The 20,129-nt window shown below is 40.7% G+C and overlaps 1 protein-coding gene across 3 annotated transcripts in view; it reads left to right on the plus strand.

Annotated features, from left to right (window-relative positions):
- Positions 1-20,129, plus strand: part of ZNF236 (zinc finger protein 236) — a 179,106-nt gene that overhangs the window by 41,751 nt on the left and 117,226 nt on the right. For all 3 annotated transcript variants that reach the window (XM_084619762.1, XM_084619763.1, XM_084619764.1), the window contains exons 6-7: positions 282-454; positions 3,886-4,032. In XM_084619762.1, the coding sequence (XP_084475888.1) occupies positions 282-454; positions 3,886-4,032 (320 nt within the window). The remainder of the gene's footprint in view (positions 1-281; positions 455-3,885; positions 4,033-20,129) is intronic.

Consider the following 20,129-nt stretch of genomic DNA (forward strand, 5'->3'; position numbering starts at 1 on the left):
AATTCTAATCTCTTAAAAAAAGGAAAAAATACTTTTTGGATAACTTAAACATTAAAGGTAACGTTGTAAGTGATATTTTTAAAAACCAAATAATCTATGCTAGCAAGCTACATCCAAATAAGAACAAATGGCCAGTTTAGTGGTTGTTTTAGATGCAGTGACAACAGATGGTAGACTATTACTGTACATGTAATGTGCTTTGCTTATGATGGGATTATTTTTCTCTCTCATACATAATGTGATCATTGGTAATGGATTTATGTTTTTTGGGTTTTTTTTAGGTGAAAGACCATTTACATGTAGTGAATGTGGAAAAGCCTTTAACCAGAAGGGGGCATTACAGACACACATGATTAAGCATACTGGTGAAAAACCCCATGCTTGTGCCTTTTGTCCAGCAGCCTTTTCTCAGAAAGGCAATCTTCAGTCTCACATACAGAGAGTTCATTCAGAGGTAAATGCAATTTTGTTGTTAATATGATTGCTGTTAAATATACTGCTTATCAATTTTTAACCTTTTTTCCTCATTATTTAACCTACCCTATTTATATTACATCATATTCCTATGTTGTACCTTGTTGCCTGCACCCAACATGGATTATATGCTAAACCAGAGATTACTGATCAGTTTTGCTCAATTTGATATAGTAATTTAGACTTGCTAAAATCATTAATCTGAATTAACATTTTTTTTATTAGTAGCAGAGGGTTCATTTACTCTTACCTTTCAAGTATATTGGTTAATGATGTATCAGTTGAGTAATTTAAGATAATTTTATTTATTACAATTTTTATTATTTTAAAAAAACTATCGTTGGCTCTTGCTGCCTTTGATATAGTTGAAAATACAAATGGGTAAAGATATATATAACCAGCAGCTTTTCCAAAACTATAAAATAAGACAACCAGCCAGAGATTTCAAACCCAGACAATACCCCTCCGCTCATCAATACCAGGAAATAAATGATAGCCATTAGAAGGGGCTTTCCGGGTTACAGTTGGAGCAAAAGAAACTACCAATGAAGATACAAACAGTGGTATAGGAACTCTTCATTCTGACTTTTTTCTTTATGGTCTCTTGACATCTATATTCATAGATACTAAGTTAAAAAAGGACATTATAATCATGTAGTCTGACTTTCTGCATAACACTGGCTATACAACTTTATCCAGAAATTTCTGCACTGAGCCCAACAACTTGTGGTTGAACATATCTTTTTAGAAAGAAACTTAATCTTGGTTTAAAGGCTTCAGGTGATGGAGAATCTGCCATATCATTGGTAAACTATTCCAGTGGTGTATTACCCTCCCTGTTAAAAAATTTGTGCCAGTTTGAAAACAAGATCCATTGGCTGGAAGCTAGAAAAATTCAATTTGTCAGCTAGTATAAGGTATCTTCTACATGTTTAGCTACTTGTAGACTTTGATTTAGGGTTTGTCTACACACAGGTTTTGTACCAATTTAACTATATCAGTTTTGAAACCGATACAATTCTGTGCTGTTCCCTAGTAGTGACTCAGTTATCTGTCTTGGTATGAAAATGGCTATATCATTGTAGCTTATTTTGGTAAACTCAGGGAGATAAGCTGTAACCACAGAAGCACCTTTGTACCAGGATAACTACATCTAGGCTAGGAAGTTGCATAGATTGAACTGTATGTGTTTCAGGACTGATAAAGTTAAATTGTTAGAGAAGCCGTTGGTCACCCTTGCTTAAATAAGATAAACATATTAAGCCTTTAAGTCTCTCATTAAATGGTGTTTTCCAGACTTCAAATCACTCTTCTGCCTTTCTTTAATTTTTTTTTTTTTTAACAAAATTGGAGTGTGTTAGTATGGACTGCAAAACAGTGGATACAGCACTCCAGTACAGTAGTTATCTCACCAATGCCAAGATAGTATCACCTCGCAGCCTCTACTATGTATTCTTCTATTTGTACATCTAAGAACTTGCAATTTTATTTCTGCCCCAGTTGTCAAGTTATTCAGATCTGTCTCTGTGACTGGTCCTCATTATTTACCACTTCATTAGCAATGAGTTTCTTCAATGTAATTGATCAAATTATTGAATAGCATTAGACTGTTGTGGGATCCTCCTAAAATATCCCCATGTATTGATTTCCCCCCCCTTCCCAATTTTAAGATCTATCATTTGATCATGCTCTCCTAGAAACGTTTTCTTCCAAAGGCCTTGTCATGCTATGCAGTCCTTGTTCTGATTCTGCCTCTAGTGTCATCTTTGGTGGATCCTTCACTTCCTCTTTCTCACATTCCCTGGTATTTTCTCAAGAATTTATACTTGCCCCTCCTGTTTTTTTCCACACTCTCTGACCAGTCTCCGATCACATTGCTTCAACTACCATCTCTACTGTGATGGCTCACAGGTCTTTCTTCCTCCATTTAGTGTTGTATTTCTTATTCTCTCTGATACCTCTTCCTGAATATCTTGCTACCAGCTCTGGGAAAAGCAGAACTTCATCCCTCTGTTTTACTGTGTTGGCAGCCATGCATGCCATACTCTTTTACAGGCTTGCAACATTAGGATAATTTGGATAGCTCATTCTTTCCTTTCCTCCCACCATGTCACTATTGTTGCTATATCCCATCAACATTTTTCTTTACATCCTCTTCAAAAATCCATCTTTTTCCTCTGCTAAAATTTTTGTCTGTCCTTATTTTTTGGTCTTTTGCTTCAACTACTGCAACCTTCTTCTCTTTTGGCCTCCCCCACTTCAGTTTGTACAAATGTTGCCACCAGAACATCTACCTTGCCCACCACTCCAGCTATGTTTAACTTATTTACAAAACCCTTTAGTGGCTTCTTCTCACCCTGATTATCAGTTTTTTTGTCCTTGCCTTCAAAATCCTTTACAAGCTCTTGCCTACCTTTCTGATCTTGTCTTTTCTTCATCTGTTCAAGCTACAAGATTAAATTTCCTTGCTTCCGCCTTCATGTGTTCTTTGCATTTTAGTCTTTGTGCTTTCTTCCATGCAGCCCTATTTGTCTCTAACAAAGTCCACTCTGCCTCCATCTTCTATTCCTTGAGGAACACACAATTTTAAAAAGGTCTACACAGAAACTCTCCAAAAGTCTAAACCTAATACAAAAAACCTAAAACAAAAATTCCAAAACAAAACAGAAGACAAAAAAGCAAATGAACAAGATGCATTCTCTAAGCATCACCACTAACTCACTTGCTTTTTGTTGCTTTCAGTCTTTCATCTGTACATTACTTGGATATCCTCTTCAATTAGGAACCTTGTTCTTATTTGTAAACTGCCTTATTGGATTTTTGTTTCCATATAAATATTGCTTTTAATGCAAAGATGAGATGGAGATGGAAAAAAGCTGGAAAACCACTGGCCAAGGGCATTTTTCTTTTCCATATTAATTTACTCTCTGCGGGTATGTCTACACAGCAAAGAAAACCTCACAGCTGGCCTGTAACAGCTGACTTGAGCTCACGGGGCTTGGGCTGCAGGGCTGTTTTGTTGCTGTGTAGACTTCTGGGCTTGGGCTGGAGCCTGAGATCTAAAACCCTGTGGGGTGAGTGGGTCCCAGAGCCCTGCAGCCGAAGCCTTACGAGCCCAGGTCAGCTGGTACGTGCCAGTCATGGATTTTTCTTTGCTGTGTAGACATACCCTGAAGTTCCACAGAAGCTCCCCATGATATCAGATGATAGTCATGTCACTGAATGATGATGGCCTTGGTCCAAAGAGTGATACTGAATTGCTCTGTTAGCTGGAGGTAAATAGCATTGAAGAAATAGACAACTTTCTTTTAAATGAGCTAAGACTATAGTATATTTATTGTGTTCATAAATAAAGAAAAAATTACAACTGGAAAGTCTTGGTGAAAAAACATATTTTCTTTATTCCTTAAGGTGAAGAATGGCCCTACCTATAACTGTACAGAATGTAGCTGTGTTTTCAAAAGCTTAGGCAGCTTAAATACGCACATCAGCAAGATGCATATGGGTGGTCCACAGAACTCAGCAAGCACTGCTACAGAAGATTCTCATGTTACAACGGTAAACTTAATTTACTTTCTATGCTATGCTAGTGACTTTAAGAATTTAATAAAATTGGATATTTTTAATAGATATGATTCTCCTTCAGATGGTATTAGAACTCTTAATATCTTTCTTATGGGTGTCTTCTGAGTTCTTAAAAGAACTTAAAAAGCTATGTTTGTACAGAATAGTGTGAGAAAATTCAAGTTTATGAAGAGTCGGTGCATGCAATAGGAAAATGTGTTAAAGATGAATGATGGAGCATATAAGTACAGAAGATGTCTTACTTTTATGAATTCCCTTTTATTTCATAGGGGAAATCAGCTCTACCTTTTTGCAACCCCTTCCACCTCATGGTCCAATAACTTTGAGGCCTGATTTTTTCAAATTTGCTGAGTATCATTAACTTCAACTGGAGTTCTGGGTGTGCAACACATTTGTAAATCAAAACCATCATGTTCTCCTCTTATGACAGACATCAGTTATGGCTCAAAGAATAGTCATCAGTGGTCTGCTGTCAAACTGGAAGGACATGTCTAGTGGGCTTCAGTGATCTGTCGTGGTCTGGTACTATTTAAGAGTTCCATTAATGACATGGATGAGGAAGTGGAGAGTATGCTTAACAAAATTATGAATGACACCAAGCTGGGGGGGTGTTGCAAGCATTTTGGAGAACTGGATTAGAATTCAAAAGAAGCTTGACAAATTGGAGAATTGGTCTGAAATCAACAAGATGAAATTCAATAATGACAAGTGCAAAGTATTACACTTCAGAAGGAAAAATCTAATGCACAAATAAAAAGGGGAATAACTGGCTAGGCAGTAGTACTGCTGAAAAGGAGCTGGGGTTTTAGTGAACCTCAAACTGAATAAGATCCAATGATATGATGTAGTTACAAAAACAGCTAATAATCTTGGACATATTAACCTCTAGAATGATATTAGCCTTTTTTTGTAACTATAAGACCTGGGAGGTAGTTGTCTCACTCGCCTTGATACTGTTGAGGATGCAGCTGGAGTATTGTGTCCAGTTTGGGGCACCACACTTCAGGAAAAATATGGACAGAGAGAGAGAATTCAGAGGAGAGCAACAAAAAATGATAAAAGGCGCAAAGGTTTTAAAACAAAAAAGGGGGGGGGGGTATGTTTTAGTTTTAGAAAAGAAGACTAACAGGAGACCTGATAACAGACTTCAAATACGTTGAAAGGCTGTAACAAAAGGGATAATGATCAGTTGTTCTCTATGTCTGCTGAAGATAGAACAAGAAGTAATCCGCTTAGTCTGCAGCAAGGGAGGTTTAGGTTAGATATCAAGAAAAACTTTCTAACTATAAGGATTGTTAAATACTAAATAGGTTACTGAGGATGGTTATGGAATCCTCCTCATTGTATGGTTTTAGGAACAGGTCATACAAACATCTGTCAGGGATGGTCTAGGTATATTTGGTTCTGCCTCAATATAACTTGATGGACTACGTAATTTTTTATTGTCCCTTCCAACCCTACATTTCTGTGATTTGACAACCGCTGAAAATAACTGAATGAGACTTGCTTTCAAATATCGTTGTTCGTATTTGATACATTCTGCATTTTCTGAGAGCCTCTCTCTAAGATTGTTGTTGCTGAGTCAGATAAGAGGGACTCTTCTTCACAAGCCTCTCTGTGCATTCCCACTTACAGGATTGCACCTCCTAGAAGTGAACATATGCAACTCTCTTTCAGAACAGTTTTCATTGTGTATGTGCATGAGCACCCCCATGAAGCGTCTTAGTTCAAATGCCTGAGTCTGTTTATAGGAATGCAAACCCCTCCCAGCTACCCTAGTTTCTTCTCTGCCATCACAGACAACAGAAGTGATCTCATTCATGTCTAGGAGCTACTTCTAAATTTTAGGTAGCTGACCAATTCATTATATATGTTTTTAGTGTATACAGTTACTATAGAATAGTTTACTCTGTGTTAATTAGAAGGAAAAAAGGAGTAAATCTTATTCCCTTATTCCCTCAGAGTGCTTGGGAATCTTCTGGCATTGGGACCCAAAATAGATTTTTTTTTTATTTTTATTTTTTTTAAAGGGCATGTCATACCCAGCATCTGCTCTGGAGTTGGATGTACGCATCTGGTGCCCAATATGCCTGGGCAGCATGTGATCCCCTTCACCGTCTACAATGTGTGAGGTTTTTTCCCTAGGAACAGCAGTTAAGGCTTCAGACCACTTTCCCGTCAAAGGACTGAAGGTGCACAAACTACCCTTGAATCTGAATTCTGCACTTTGTCTGGAATGACCCACTTCTGTGCTTAAGAGGCAGTTAGCTGCCTTGGTGCCAGCTGCTATCAAGGGCTCAATCAGTGGATGTATCTCTTCAATCAAGAGCAAGATCTCTGCTTCTAAACATGATGGGCATCTGACAAGGTCCCAGTGCCTGGTTACCTTTACTCCAGTGATAAATTTGCCACCTACTCCTGTCCCAGCCCCTAGAGTTACTCCCAAGGGGACTTCCCTGGCTATTCTGGCACCAAACTGTCCGTTTGGGTATTGGCATAGACTCTTCAGGTGTGGCTGAGATCCCTGAAGGACCCTCTTCCAAATGGAAGGAAAACTGCAAGTATTTTGATTGAGACTTGAAAAAGAAAAAAGAATACCACCACATTTCCTCACCTGGCCTGGTGCAGGAACCCTGTGGCCTGGTCTTTGCAGTTCATTTCTTACTATTATTGGCACCAGAACAGCATACCTAGCCTGTTAGTGCTTATGTGCAAAGGGTTTTCCTTTCTGAGAATGCTTTGGGCCCCCTCCATGTCATTGTGCATAAGCACCAGACTCCAGTACCAATTCTGGCCTCTTCTCTGCATGCCTTGTTGTCAAGCCCTGGTCCTCTTCCAAGCCCACCATAGAGGCTCACACCTTTGCATGAATCGTACAGAGTACCATCGAGGGGGCTTTGAGAATTCCCTATGCCATTCTCTGCACAAAGACATGGGATCCTTCAACCTCTTCTTAGCCCTTCTCAGATATTGGGCTTCTTGAAAGACTTGATGCAGGGTTCTGTGTGACCCTGACAAATGTGATCCTATATCCAAGAGTCTTTTCAGGTTCTCACCATGGCATTGAAGTCTAATCATGTGAAGTCTAATCATATTCCAATAGACCATCAGACTGCAGGAGTTTTCCCATCAGTTTCCATCTCACCTTGCACCAGCCCAGACCTTTGTCTCTCTGCACCAGTACCAAACACTACCTCCACTCAGCATCCAGTATATTGATGTGTGGGATGCTGAGGCCCTCAAACAGAGGACTACCCGACTGGGGACACAGTGGATGCCACTTCCTTGGATAAGAATATTGGTTTGGTTGCAATGTCGGCTCTAAGCAATTTCAAAAAAATTTAAGACCTTTTTGGGAGGATGGTCAACACCTTACACCAGTGGTAGTCAATTATTTTTTGTCAAGATCCAAATTTCTTGGTCAAGGTCCAGACTCCAGAGAAACATTTTTCACACTGCAATAGCAATAATAATAAATAAATAGAAAGATTTCATGGTACGTTCAAAAGCTTCTGGGGGTCTCTTACGGTTTAAAGACCGGTCTAGGAAGGACAGAAAGGCTAGGTTGAAACTTCTATTAATGTAATACTCCCTAGCTCCAGGGGATGTGCTTTCCCCAGTACATCAGCCTCAACATCCCATGCTGCTTCAATTACTGCTTCAACCCTGACAGCATCCCCAGAGGCTAAGACTTCATAAAGGAAGAAGCCTCTTTCATCTATCAGGGAAACAAGAAAGGTAGTTCATCCTGTAAATCTCATTCTTGGGAGACATTGTGTCTCTTAAGGAGTATTGCTGAGGCTCCAACTGAAGTGGAAACGGAGGTGTCAGTACCCCATAAGAAATCTTGTGCAGATAAGCGTTCTGTTCACAGTGTGGCTTCTATCCCAGCACTTCTTAGCTTTCATAGGTTTCTCCCCCATGTTCTGGTACCATTGTCTTGTTTAAGCTCCTTTGTTGGCTTTTTGGTACTGCATGCACCAACGTCTCCTTGGCACTTGGCACCTATCCATTTTCCTGACTCTGTCACTGTTTTAGTCTCCGACCGTAGGCTATCATTGCCCTCCACCACCCTCCACGTTCCTTTTCCCGCAGGACCTTCTTGTTTTGAATGAACCGGTGTCTCCCCTGCTAAGGTGGTCTACTAGAGCACCCTCTTTAGTACTGTTTTGACAGCTGCAGCCTGAGTCTCTGTCAGATGTCCAACCCTCGGTACTGGCACCGATGCCTGGGACTCTCCCCCACCCCCCTTTTTAGCCCAGGGGATGGTACTTGTGACTTGAGGTCTCGGTACAGAGCTCTCCCTCAGTACCATACCATCACACCCTTATGAGTCCATTTACTGAAGAGAACCTTCTGGAGCCCTCCAAGTGCCCTAGCCCTAGATGATACGAATGCCGTTGAGGACCTTCCCTTACTCCAGTACTGGAACCCCTGGGAGTACTTTGGTAAAATGTTTTACGGGGTGCCAGCTAGAAAGAAACCCTAACACCCATTGGCATTGTATAATCATGCACAGGCACCAACAAAGCATTCTCTGGTGCCACATGCTCCCTTGACAGTAAGAGAGGCACAAGAGGACCAAGAGCCACAGACTGATGTAAGCTTGCCTCCATCAGCCAAGTACTCCTCCTCCCCAGACGAGATGGTAATGCCACTGCCACTGTCTTATGCTGTTGACTTTAGGGCTTCCCAGGAAAAGACAAAACATCTGGTGGAATCCTTCCAAATCCCATTAGAAGCTGTTCAGGAGTCTCCGCATTCCCTGGTGTGCATTTTAAATATCAGCCCCCAGGGAAAAATTGCTCTGCTGATTGAAGAGACACTGAAATCAACTGCATACACCTTATGGCAAACCCCTGCAAACTGACAGTTAAAAAATACTACATTCCAGCCAAGGGAATAGAGCACTTTTTCTCCCATCCCACTCCTAATTTCCTGGGGGTGGATGTAGTTAATGAAAGAAATAATCAGGATCGTTCTAGACCCTCTCCTTCGGACAAAGTCAAAATGATTGGAGCTTCTGGGATGGAAAAGCTATTAATCGGTGGCTCTTCAATTTTGAGTCACAAATTACCAGGCCTTGTTGGGGAAATACGATTCTAACAGTTAAGTTTACACACTTACTGAATGCTTGCCACAGAACCAAAAAGAGTAATTGCAGTCCCTCATTTCTGAGGGGCAGTTGTTGCAGCTGACATGACTTCTAGATCATTAGCTACTGCAGTGTTATGCAGAGAGCATCTTGGCTCCAGTCTTCTGTACTCCTGAGAGGGGTGCAGAATACTACTGAAAACCTCCCAAAGTCTTCCACAGCATCCGCCAAACCTGGGAGCAGATCTTTTTGCTACCGCAACCAATACAAAATGTCATCTTTTTCTGCTTCAAGGGAGAATGCAGTCACAGTTTGTTGGGAGATGTCTTAATAACACCATGACCCCGTGTCTTGCTGTATGCTTACCCACCCCTACCTCTAATTCTCAAGATCTTGCTCAAACAGGAAGGGGCGAAGGTTATTTTCACAGAACTGTCATGGCCGAGACAGGTGTTTTACTGAAACAACTCTACCTCTCTATGGCAACACCTCTCCATCTTCCTCTCAGGAAGGCTTTCCTGTCCACATAGCCAATCAGTCTTGGCTGGCAAGATGATTATTGAAACATAGATACTTTGTCCAAGTTTGGAGTTAAGGTTTCTGGTGATGCCAAAGAACAACTCTGGCCTATGCTGACTAAGGATTGTCTATTTGCTTGACTATCACTCCAGGCTGCTCTAGGTGCAATGAGTTTGGTAGTGAGAGTGGTGGTGATTTCAGTTACGATGCACTCTTCCTTGTGGATGAAATATTTGAGCATATCTATATAGGAACAACAAATTATTGAGCATTTGTCCTTTAAGCGTTCCTCACTGTTTCCTGGGAAAAGAAGAGAGGTGTTACACACCCTCAGATTCTAGGGTGACTCCCTACTCCCCTCTCCAGGAATCAGTTTCCTCAATAGCAGCTGCAGAGGCAATCCTGTTACCCTCAAAGATAGCTGGACTTACCTGGAATGAAGCACACGTCTTAACCTTAGAACAGCACCCTACTATGTCAAAGCAGTGCTCAGTCAGAGAGCAACATATTCATTATCGGGGATCTTCTTTTTCTTCTTCACCTCCATTTGGAAACATACTGTCTGATTTCCTAGGTGCCTGGAAAACCATCACTATCTACAAATGGGTTCTAAGCACTGTTGAACTGGACTACATGTTACAGCAAAGAACTAGATCTGCTTCCCTTTCCCCTTCCCTGTCCCTCACCAGGTTCCTTCTCATGTTAGTGGTTCTTCCTTACTGTATTAGGGGAGAGATTTTTATTTGAGACGTTTGCTTACACAGAAATCAAAGTGTGTGTGTGTGGGGGGGAGATGCTGGCTAAGGCCCATCTTAGACCTACAAAACTCAAACAAATACATAAGAAAGATAAAAGAAAAGGAGTACTTGTGGCACCTTAGAGACTAACCAATTTATTTGAGCATAAGCTTTCATGAGCTACAGCTCACTTCATCGGATGCATACTGTGGAAAATACAGAAAATGTTTTTATACACACAAACCATGAAAAAATGGGTGTTTATCACTACAAAAGGTTTTCTCTCCCCCCACCCTACTCTCCTGCTGGTAATAGCTTATCTAAAGTGATCACTCTCCTTACAATGTGTATGATAATCAAGGTGGGCCATTTCCAGCACAAATCCAGGGTTTAACAAGAACGTCTGAAGAACAGTGGGAGGGGAGTCGGGGGGGATAATAAACAAGGGGAAATAGGTTACTTTTTATAATGAATCAACCATTCCCAGTCTCTATTCAAGCCTAAGTTAATTGTATCCAATTTGCAAATTAATTCCAATTCAGCAGTCTCTCGTTGGAGTCTGTTTTCAAAGTTTTTTTGTTGAAGGATAGTCACTTTGAGATCAGAAATCGAGTGACCAGAGAGATTGAAGTGTTCTCCGATTGGTTTATGAATGTTATAATTCTTGACATCTGATTTGTGTCCATTTATTCTTTTACGTAGAGACTGTCCAGTTTGCCCAATGTACATGGCAGAGGGGCATTTGTCCTTACCTATAACTATTTTACATTTGGGGACAATGTATACCTTCAAATCAGCGGCACTGCTATGGGTACCTGCATGGCCCCACAGTATGCCAACATTTTTATGGCTGACTTAGAACAACGCTTCCTCAGCTCTCGTCCCCTAACGCCCCTACTCTACGTGCGCTATATTGATGACATCTTCATCACCTGGACCCGTGGAAAAGAAGCCCTTGAGGAATTCCACCATGATTTCAACAATTTCCATCGCACCATCAACCTCAGCCTGGTCCAGTCCACACAAGAGATCCACTTCCTGGACACTACAGTGCTAATAAATGATGGTGACATAAACACCACCTTATACCGGAAACCTACTGACTGCTATTCCCACCTACATGCCTCCAGCTTTCATCCAGACCGCACCACACGATCCATTGTCTACAGCCAAGCTCTGCGATACAACTGCATTTGCTCCAACCCCTCAGACAGAGACAAACACCTACAAGATCTCTATCAAGCATTCTTACAACTACAATACCCACCTGCGGAAGTGAAGAAACAGATTGATAGAGCCAGAAGAGTTCCCAGAAGTCACCTACCACAGGACAGGCCTAACAAAGAAAATAACAGAATGCCACTAGCAGTCACCTTCAGCCCCCAACTAAAACCCCTCCAACGCATTATCAAGGATCTACAACCTATCCTGAAGGATGACCCAATACTCTCACAAATCTTGGGACACAAGCCAGTCCTTGCCTACAGACAGCCCCCCAACCTGAAGCAAATACTCACCAGCAACCACATACCACACAACAGAACCACTAACCCAGGAACCTATCCTTGCAACAAAGCCCATTGCCAACTGTGCCCACATATCTATTCAGGGGACACCATCACAGGGCCTAATAACACCAGCCACACTATCAAAGGCTCGTTCACCTTCACATCCACCAATGTGATATATGCCATCATGTGCCAGCAATGCCCCTCTGCCATGTACATTGGTCAAACTGGACAGTCTCTACGTAAAAGAATAAATGGACACAAATCAGATGTCAAGAATTATAACATTCATAAACCGGTCGGAGAACACTTCAACCTCTCTGGTCACTCGATTTCTGATCTCAAAGTGACTATCCTTCAACAAAAAAAACTTTGAAAACAGACTCCAACGAGAGACTGCTGAATTGGAATTAATTTGCAAATTGAATACAATTAACTTAGGCTTGAATAGAGACTGGGAATGGTTGATTCATTATAAAAAGTAACCTATTTCCCCTTGTTTATTATCCCGCTCCCCCCCCCCCCCAACTGTTCCTCAGACGTTCTTGTTAAACCCTGGATTTGTGCTGGAAATGGCCCACCTTGATTATCATACACATTGTAAGGAGAGTGATCACTTTAGATAAGCTATTACCAGCAGGAGAGTAGAGTGGGGGGAGAGAAAACCTTTTGTAGTGATAAACACCCATTTTTTCATGGTTTGTGTGTATAAAAACATTTTCTGTATTTTCCACAGTATGCATCCGATGAAGTGAGCTGTAGCTCACGAAAGCTTATGCTCAAATAAATTGGTTAGTCTCTAAGGTGCCACAAGTACTCCTTTTCTTTTTGCGAATACAGACTAACACGGCTGTTACTCTGAAATAAGAAAGATAGTTTTGTATGATATCCTTGTTGTCGTTTATCCCATCACTCAATCCTGAAGATTGGTGTGCTGCTCTCGTGTGGTCATTCATCACACCAGAACAGGTTTCTCAGATTTATTGTCCTCCCCTTTGGTCTGTCATCAGCTCCCAGAGTGTTTATCAAATGCATGGTTGGAGTAGCTGCCCTTCTTCACAGAATCGCTATTCAGGTATACCCCTATCTGGATGACTGGCTTATTTGGTGGCATTCCTAAAACAGAAGGCATCAGAGCAATTCAGATTGTATTTGACCAGTTGAGCCTGATTATACAGTCTCTTTCCGGTGCAGAGAATAGAGTTTATCGAAGCATTGCTAGATTCAACCTCAGCAATGCCATACCTTCCTCAGGTCAGGTTTCCAGTGATCCTGGAATTATGCAGTTTCCTCCAAGCTTATCTACAAACAATGATGAGAAACTGGATGCAACTTTTAGGACATGTGGCCTCTTGCATGTAGGTGACTCAGCGTGCCAAACTATACCTGAGATGTCTTTAAGGCTAGTTAAAATTCATCTACTGTCCATTAACTCATCCTCTGGACACATTGATTCACAGACCTGCCAAGTGTGCCATCTTCCTTGAAGTGGTGGAGAGTCCAGTTCAATGTTTCGTTGTCTCCTCCTCTTCCCTTCCTACTCTGACTCTGGTCATGGACACATCTTTCTTGGGCTGGGGTGCACATCTGTGTCCCTTGCAAGCTCAAGGCCTGTGGGCAAACAAACCCCCCACACAAATGTTGTATAATTGAGGGCAATTTTCAGAGTTTTTCTGCCAGGTTTTTCTCCACCAGAGAAAGGGCAAGTATGTTCAAATACGTATAGACAATATGACAGCAGTGTTTTACCTGAGGGGCTGGGTGGAGAGGATCAGCTTGACAGATCAGCTGACAGGGCAGATCAGCTTGACAGCCTCGTAACAGCCAGCCTTTCTGGAATTTTTGCATTCGAAATGAAATAGGGCTGTCCGTTAATCGCAGTTAACTTACGCAATTAACTAAAAAAAATTTAATCACGATTAATTGCAGTTTTACTCGCGCTGTTAAACAGTAGAATACCAATTTAAATTTTTTAAATATTTTGGAAGTTTTTCTACATTTTCAAATATATTGATTTAAATTACAACACAGAATACAAAGTGTACAGTGCTCGCTTTATATTATATTTTATTACAAATATTTGCACAGTAAAAATGATAAAAGAAATAGTATTTTTCAGTTCACCTCAGACAAGTACTGTAATGCAATTTCTTTATTGTGAAAGTGCAACTTACAAATGTAGATTTTTATTTTTTTATTTTTGGTTACGGAACTGCATTTAAAAACAAAACAATGTAAAACTTCAGAGCCTACAGGTCCAGTCAGTCCTACTTCTTGTTCAGCCAATTTCTAAAACAAACAAATTTGTTTACTTTTATGGGAGATAATACTGCCTACTTCTTATTTACAATGTCACCTACAAGTGAGAATGGGCATTCACGTGGCGCTTTTGTAGCCAGCATTGCCAGATATGCTAACCATTCATATGCCCCTTCATGCTTCGGCCACCATTCCAGAGGACATGCTTCCATGCTGATGAAGCTTGTTTACAAAAGAAAAAAATGTGTTAATTAAATCTGAGACTGAACTTCTTGAGGGGGGAGAATTGTATGTCTCCTGTTCTGTGTTATGCAAATTCTGCCATATATTTCATGTTATAGCAGTCTTGGATGATGACCTAGCACATGCTGTGCATTTTAAGAACACTTTCTGTAGATTTGACAAAGCATAAAGAAGGTACCAATATGAGATTTCTAAAGATAGCTACAGTGCTCGACCCAAGGTTTAAGAATCTGAAGTGCCTTCCAAAATCTGAGAGGGACGAGGTTTGAATCGGAAGTCTTAAAAGAGCAACACTCCAATGCAGAAACTACAGAACACAAACCATCACAAAAGAAAATCAACCTTCTGCTGGTATCATCTGGCTCAGATGATGAAAATGAACATATGTCGGTCCACACTACTATGGATTGTTATCGAGCAGAACCCATCATCAGCATGGACACATGTCCTCTGCGTGGTTGAAGCGTAAAGGGACATATGAATTTTTAGCGCATCTGGCAGGTAAATATTTTGCGATGCAGGCTAAAACAGTGCCATGCAAATGCCTGTTCTCACTTTCAGGTGACCTTGTAAACAAGAAGAAGGCAGCATTATCTCTTGCAAATGTGAACAACTTGTTTGTCTGAGTGATTGGCTGAACAAGAAGAAAGACTGAGTGGACTTATAGGCGCTAAAGTTTTACGTTGTTTTATTTTTGAATGCAGTTATTTTTCATACATAATTCTACATTTGAGAGTTCAACTTTCACGATAAAGAGGTTGCACTACAGTACTTGTATTAGGTGAATTGAAAATTACTATTTCTTTTTAGAGTAACAGCCGTGTTAGTCTGTATTCGCAAAAAGAAAAGGAGGACTTGTGGCACCTTAGAGACTAACCAATTTATTAGAGCATAAGCTTTCGTGAGCTACAGCTCACTTCCTCAGATGCATATCGTGGAAACTGCAGCAGGCTTTATATATACACAGAGAATATGAAACAATACCTATTCCCACCCCACTGTCCTGCTGGTAATAGCTTATCTAAAGTGATTTCCAGCACAAATCCAGATTTTCTCACCCTCCACCCCCCCACAGGGTGGAGGGTGAGAAAACCTGGATTTGTGCTGGAAATCACTTTAGATAAGCTATTACCAGCAGGACAGTGGGGTGGGAATAGGTATTGTTTCATATTCTCTGTGTATATATAAAGCCTGCTGCAGTTTCCACGATATGCATCTGAGGAAGTGAGCTGTAGCTCACGAAAGCTTATGCTCTAATAAATTGGTTAGTCTCTAAGGTGCCACAAGTCCTCCTTTTCTTATTTCTTTTTACCGTGCAAATATTTGTAATAAAAAATAAATATAAAATGAGCACTATACATTTTGTATGCTGTGTTGTAATTGAAATCAATATATTTGTAAAATGTAGAAAACATCCAAAAATATTTAAATAAATGGTATTCTATTATTGTTCAACAGCGCGGTTATTTTTTTTAATCATGATTAATTTTTTTTCATCGCTTGACAGCCCTAAAATGAAATATAACTCAGAACATCAGGGTTCCAGAAGTCTCTAGCAGATCACCTCAGCAGATCCTTGAGCAGAGATCACGAATGGTCACTGAAGATTGACACACTATGAACATTTTTTCAAACTTGGGGTATGCTAACTGTGGGCCTATTCACTATGAAGTGGAACAGGGAATGCCACTGTTTCTGCAGCAGAACGGGATAAAGTCTAGGTTTGCTCACAGATCCGTTTCTGTTGTTACGGAGTGTGGGTCTGCTCTGTGCTTTTCCTCCTTATACCCTTGATGCCCAGGGTAATTCTCAATGGAGAGAAAGACTATTCACTAGCAGAGCAGAATATTTTACTAAATAGTAGAAAATTGTCCACCTGAGTCACTTACCTACACAAATAGGAAAGTTTGTCGCTGGGCAAGAGGAATGTTTTTCCTGCCCAGGCAAGGATTCAGAATGTTCTGGAGTATTTACTACGTCTGAATGTGTCAGATCTTTGTCTCAGCTATCTAACAGTACACCTTGCTGAAATTTCAGCTTTTTATCCTCTTGTGCATGGCCATCGGATGTTTTCAAATCCTATATCAGTAAGATTTTTCAAAAGGAATATCTAGACTTTTTTCTTTTTAGAGAGACAATTTTCCCTGTGGGATTTGAACTTAGTATTGTCCATGTTAATGGCTCCTAAGTTTGAACTAATGGCTTTTTATCCTCTCTGGTATTGTTGACTAAGGTTGCTTTTCTAGTGGCAGTTACTTCCACTTAGGAGGGTTGGAAAACTGCTAGCATTAATGACATTCCCTCCATATATATGATTATTTTTTATATACAAAGATAAGATTGCTAAGTTTCTCTCTGGTTACTGATTTCCATCTCTACCATCATCTTTTTACCTACCTTTTTTCCTAAACCACATTCTCACAAGGATGAGATAAAACTTCATTCCCTGGACGCCTGCTGTGCTCTTGCCTTTTATTTGGACAGGACAAAACGGTTTAGATCTTCACGGCAATTATTTGTTTTCTGCATGAACAGAATGGTGGTTATATCATAGCATATTTCTAGATTGAGCACCTTCTGCATTTCGACGTATTGTTATTGTAAAATCAGCACTGCCTTTCAAGAAAACTGCACATCCCCACTAGAGTACAAGTAGCGTTCGTGGCCTTCTTAAACAACATTGTGTTGACAGATATATGTAGAGCCTAGACTCCTATTCACATATTTACCAAGCCTATGCCATTTCATCGGCCCCAGGGATGATGCTGACTTCGGGAGGGCTATTCTGCAGTCACTTTTCTGATAGATTCTGAACGCTTCTCCATAGTTAACTGCTTGGGAGTTACCTGAAGTGGAATAGACTAGGGTCTATCAGTTAACTCATACGATTAACTAAAAAAATTAATCACGATTTGTTGCAATTGTAATTGCGCTGTTAAACAATAGAATACCAACTGAAATTTATTAAATTTTTTTGGATGTTTTTCTGCATTTTCAAATATATTGATTTCAGTTACAACACAGAATACAAAGTGTACACTGCTCACTTTACGTTTATTTTTGATTACAAATATTTGCACTGTGAAAAACAAAAGAAATAGTATTTTGCAATTCACCTAATACAAGTGCTGTTGTGCACTCTCTTTATCATGAAAGTTGAACTTACAAATGTAGAATTATGTACAAAAAATAACCACATCTAAAAATAAAACAGTATAAAACTTTAGAGCCTCTGAGTCCACTCAGTTCTACTTCTTGTTCAGCCAGTTGCTAAGACAAACAAGTTTGTTTACATTTACGGGGGATGATGCTGTCCACGTCTTACTTTCAGTCTCCCCTGAAACTGAGAACCGGCGTTTGCATGGTGCTTTTGTAGTAGACATTGCAAGGTATTTACCTGCCAGATATGCTAAACATTATGTCATAGAATCATAGAATATCAGGGTTAGAAGGGACCTCAGGAGGTCATCGAGTCCAACCCCCTGCTCAAAGCAGGACCAATCCCCAATTTTTGCCCCAGATCCCTAAATGGCCCTCTCAAGGATTGAACTCACAACTCTGGGGTTAGCAGGCCAATGCTCAAACCCCTGAGCTATCCCTCCCCTCCCTTCATGCTTTGACCACCAGTCCAGAGGGCATGCTGATGAAGCGTGTTTAAAAAAAAGAAAAAGGAAAAAAAAAAGCATTAATTAAATTTGAGACTGAACTCCTGGGGGGAGAATTGTATGTCTCCTGTTCTGTGTTATGCAAATTCTGCCATATATTTTATGTTATAGCAGTCTTGGATGATGACCTTGCACACGTTATTTGTTTTAAGAACACTTTCACTGCAGATTAGGGATGTAAATATTGTTTAAAAAGTTAACTGTTAGGATAGCTATAGCACTCAACTCAGAGTTTAAGAATCTGAAGTGCCTTCCAAAATCTGAGAGGGATGCGGTGGGGAACATGCTTTCAGAATCTTAAAAGAGCAATACTCTGGTGGGGAAAGTACAGAACCCAAATCACCAAAAAGGAAAATCAACCTTCTGCTGGTGGCATCTGACTCCGAGGTTGAAAATGAACATGCTCTGTCTGCACCGCTTTGGATTGTTGTTGAGCAGAACCCATGGTCTGTTTATTAGTTAGTCCTGCAATGAGTGCAGTGGATTGAGCTAGATGACCTCTTAAGTTTCCTTCCAGTCCTATGATTCTATGATCATCAGCATAGACATATGTCCTCTGGAATGGTGGTTGAAGCATGGAGGGACATATGAATTTTTAGTGCATCTAGCACGTAAATATCTTGCTACGCCAGCTACAACAGTGCCATGCAAACGCCTGTTCTCTCTTGCAGGTGACACTGTAAACAAGAAGCAGGCAGCATTATCCAACCACTTCTGCACCAGGTCCTAGCTCTCACTTCCTTCCTCGCTCCCTCTCTCCTTAAAGACTCATTTCATGAGAATGTCTTCCTATAGAAGGTGGACCCTCTGCTATCAAGGGAATCCATAAAAGCTGTCTTCCTAATCTACTGATAGCAAAGAATTCGTGGTATTTTTTCATCCCCCACAAAGGTTGTTGGTTTAAGACTCTTTCTGGACTTCACAAACCTGAATAAGTATTTCAAGATATCAAAATTAAGGATTTTCTCCTTTAGAAAGAATCACTAGAGCGGGGTGGCCAAACTTACTGACCCTCCGAGCCACATATGACAATCCTCAGAAGTTCGAGAGCTGGAGTGCGCCTGCTGGGACTTGGGGCTTCAGCCCCATGGGAGGTGCCTGTTGGGTCCTGGGGCTTCAACAGGAGTGAGGCTGAAGCCATGAGCCCCAGTAGACGTGCCCCGTGGGGCTGAAGCCAAAGGTCACATAACACCCCCATTTTTTTTTTTGCCAAAGTTTGCTGACCTTGATGCATTTTGAATTCCAAGGATTTGGGAAAAACCAAACCTAGTAATAGCTGCTTGGTTCTAAAAACGACCATAGCAAATGAGACTTATATTTTGTCTCAATCCAGTTGGATATATAGAGCTTAGCATGCTTTGGGGGCAATGTTGTGTTAGAAACAGAATGTTAGAAAGCAGTTTGTGGGAGGAATTGCTCAGATAACAATAAAGGCAGCCAAATGGCTTTTTTGTTTATACAAGTTATAGCATTATTACTGAAAGGTCAAGGGATTTACTTTTCTGTTTTAAAAAGCGTGAATACTGTTTGAAAAGCATATTTTTCCCTGCAACTATTAAGTTCACTTGTATCTATTTGGGGATAGGAGTTGATATTCTCTCTCTCTCTATCTATATATCCCATATCTCTCTGTTTCCTTGGATTGTCTGTCAGTATCCATCTGTTGTCTCTTGTCTTATACTTGGATTATAAGCTCTTTGGGGCAGGGACCATTTTTTGTTCTTTGTTTGTCAGAGTGCCTCGCACAGTCGGGTTCTGCTCCTTGACTGGGGCATCTAGGCACAATGGTAATGCTAATTAATAGTAAAACAAACAAGTAAACAAAAAAAATCTATGCACACATCCTACCCAAGAAGCTTGCTTTGATACTAAATGTAACTGTCTGGTTACTGGAAGGCATATATTAGGACAGTGTTTCTCTTTTCGTGTGTTCACAGCTGCCCGGGTGGTGATGGGGGGTGCGGGGGAGGGGACAAAGCAGTATCACCTCTCGCACCCTGCCCTTCTCTGGAGCCACAGATGCTAGAGGAGAAGGCAGCCGATG

The sequence above is a fragment of the Lepidochelys olivacea genome (genome assembly GCF_965140295.1).
Source record: "Lepidochelys olivacea isolate rLepOli2 genome assembly, chromosome: 2".
Lineage (NCBI taxonomy): Eukaryota > Metazoa > Chordata > Testudines > Cheloniidae > Lepidochelys > Lepidochelys olivacea.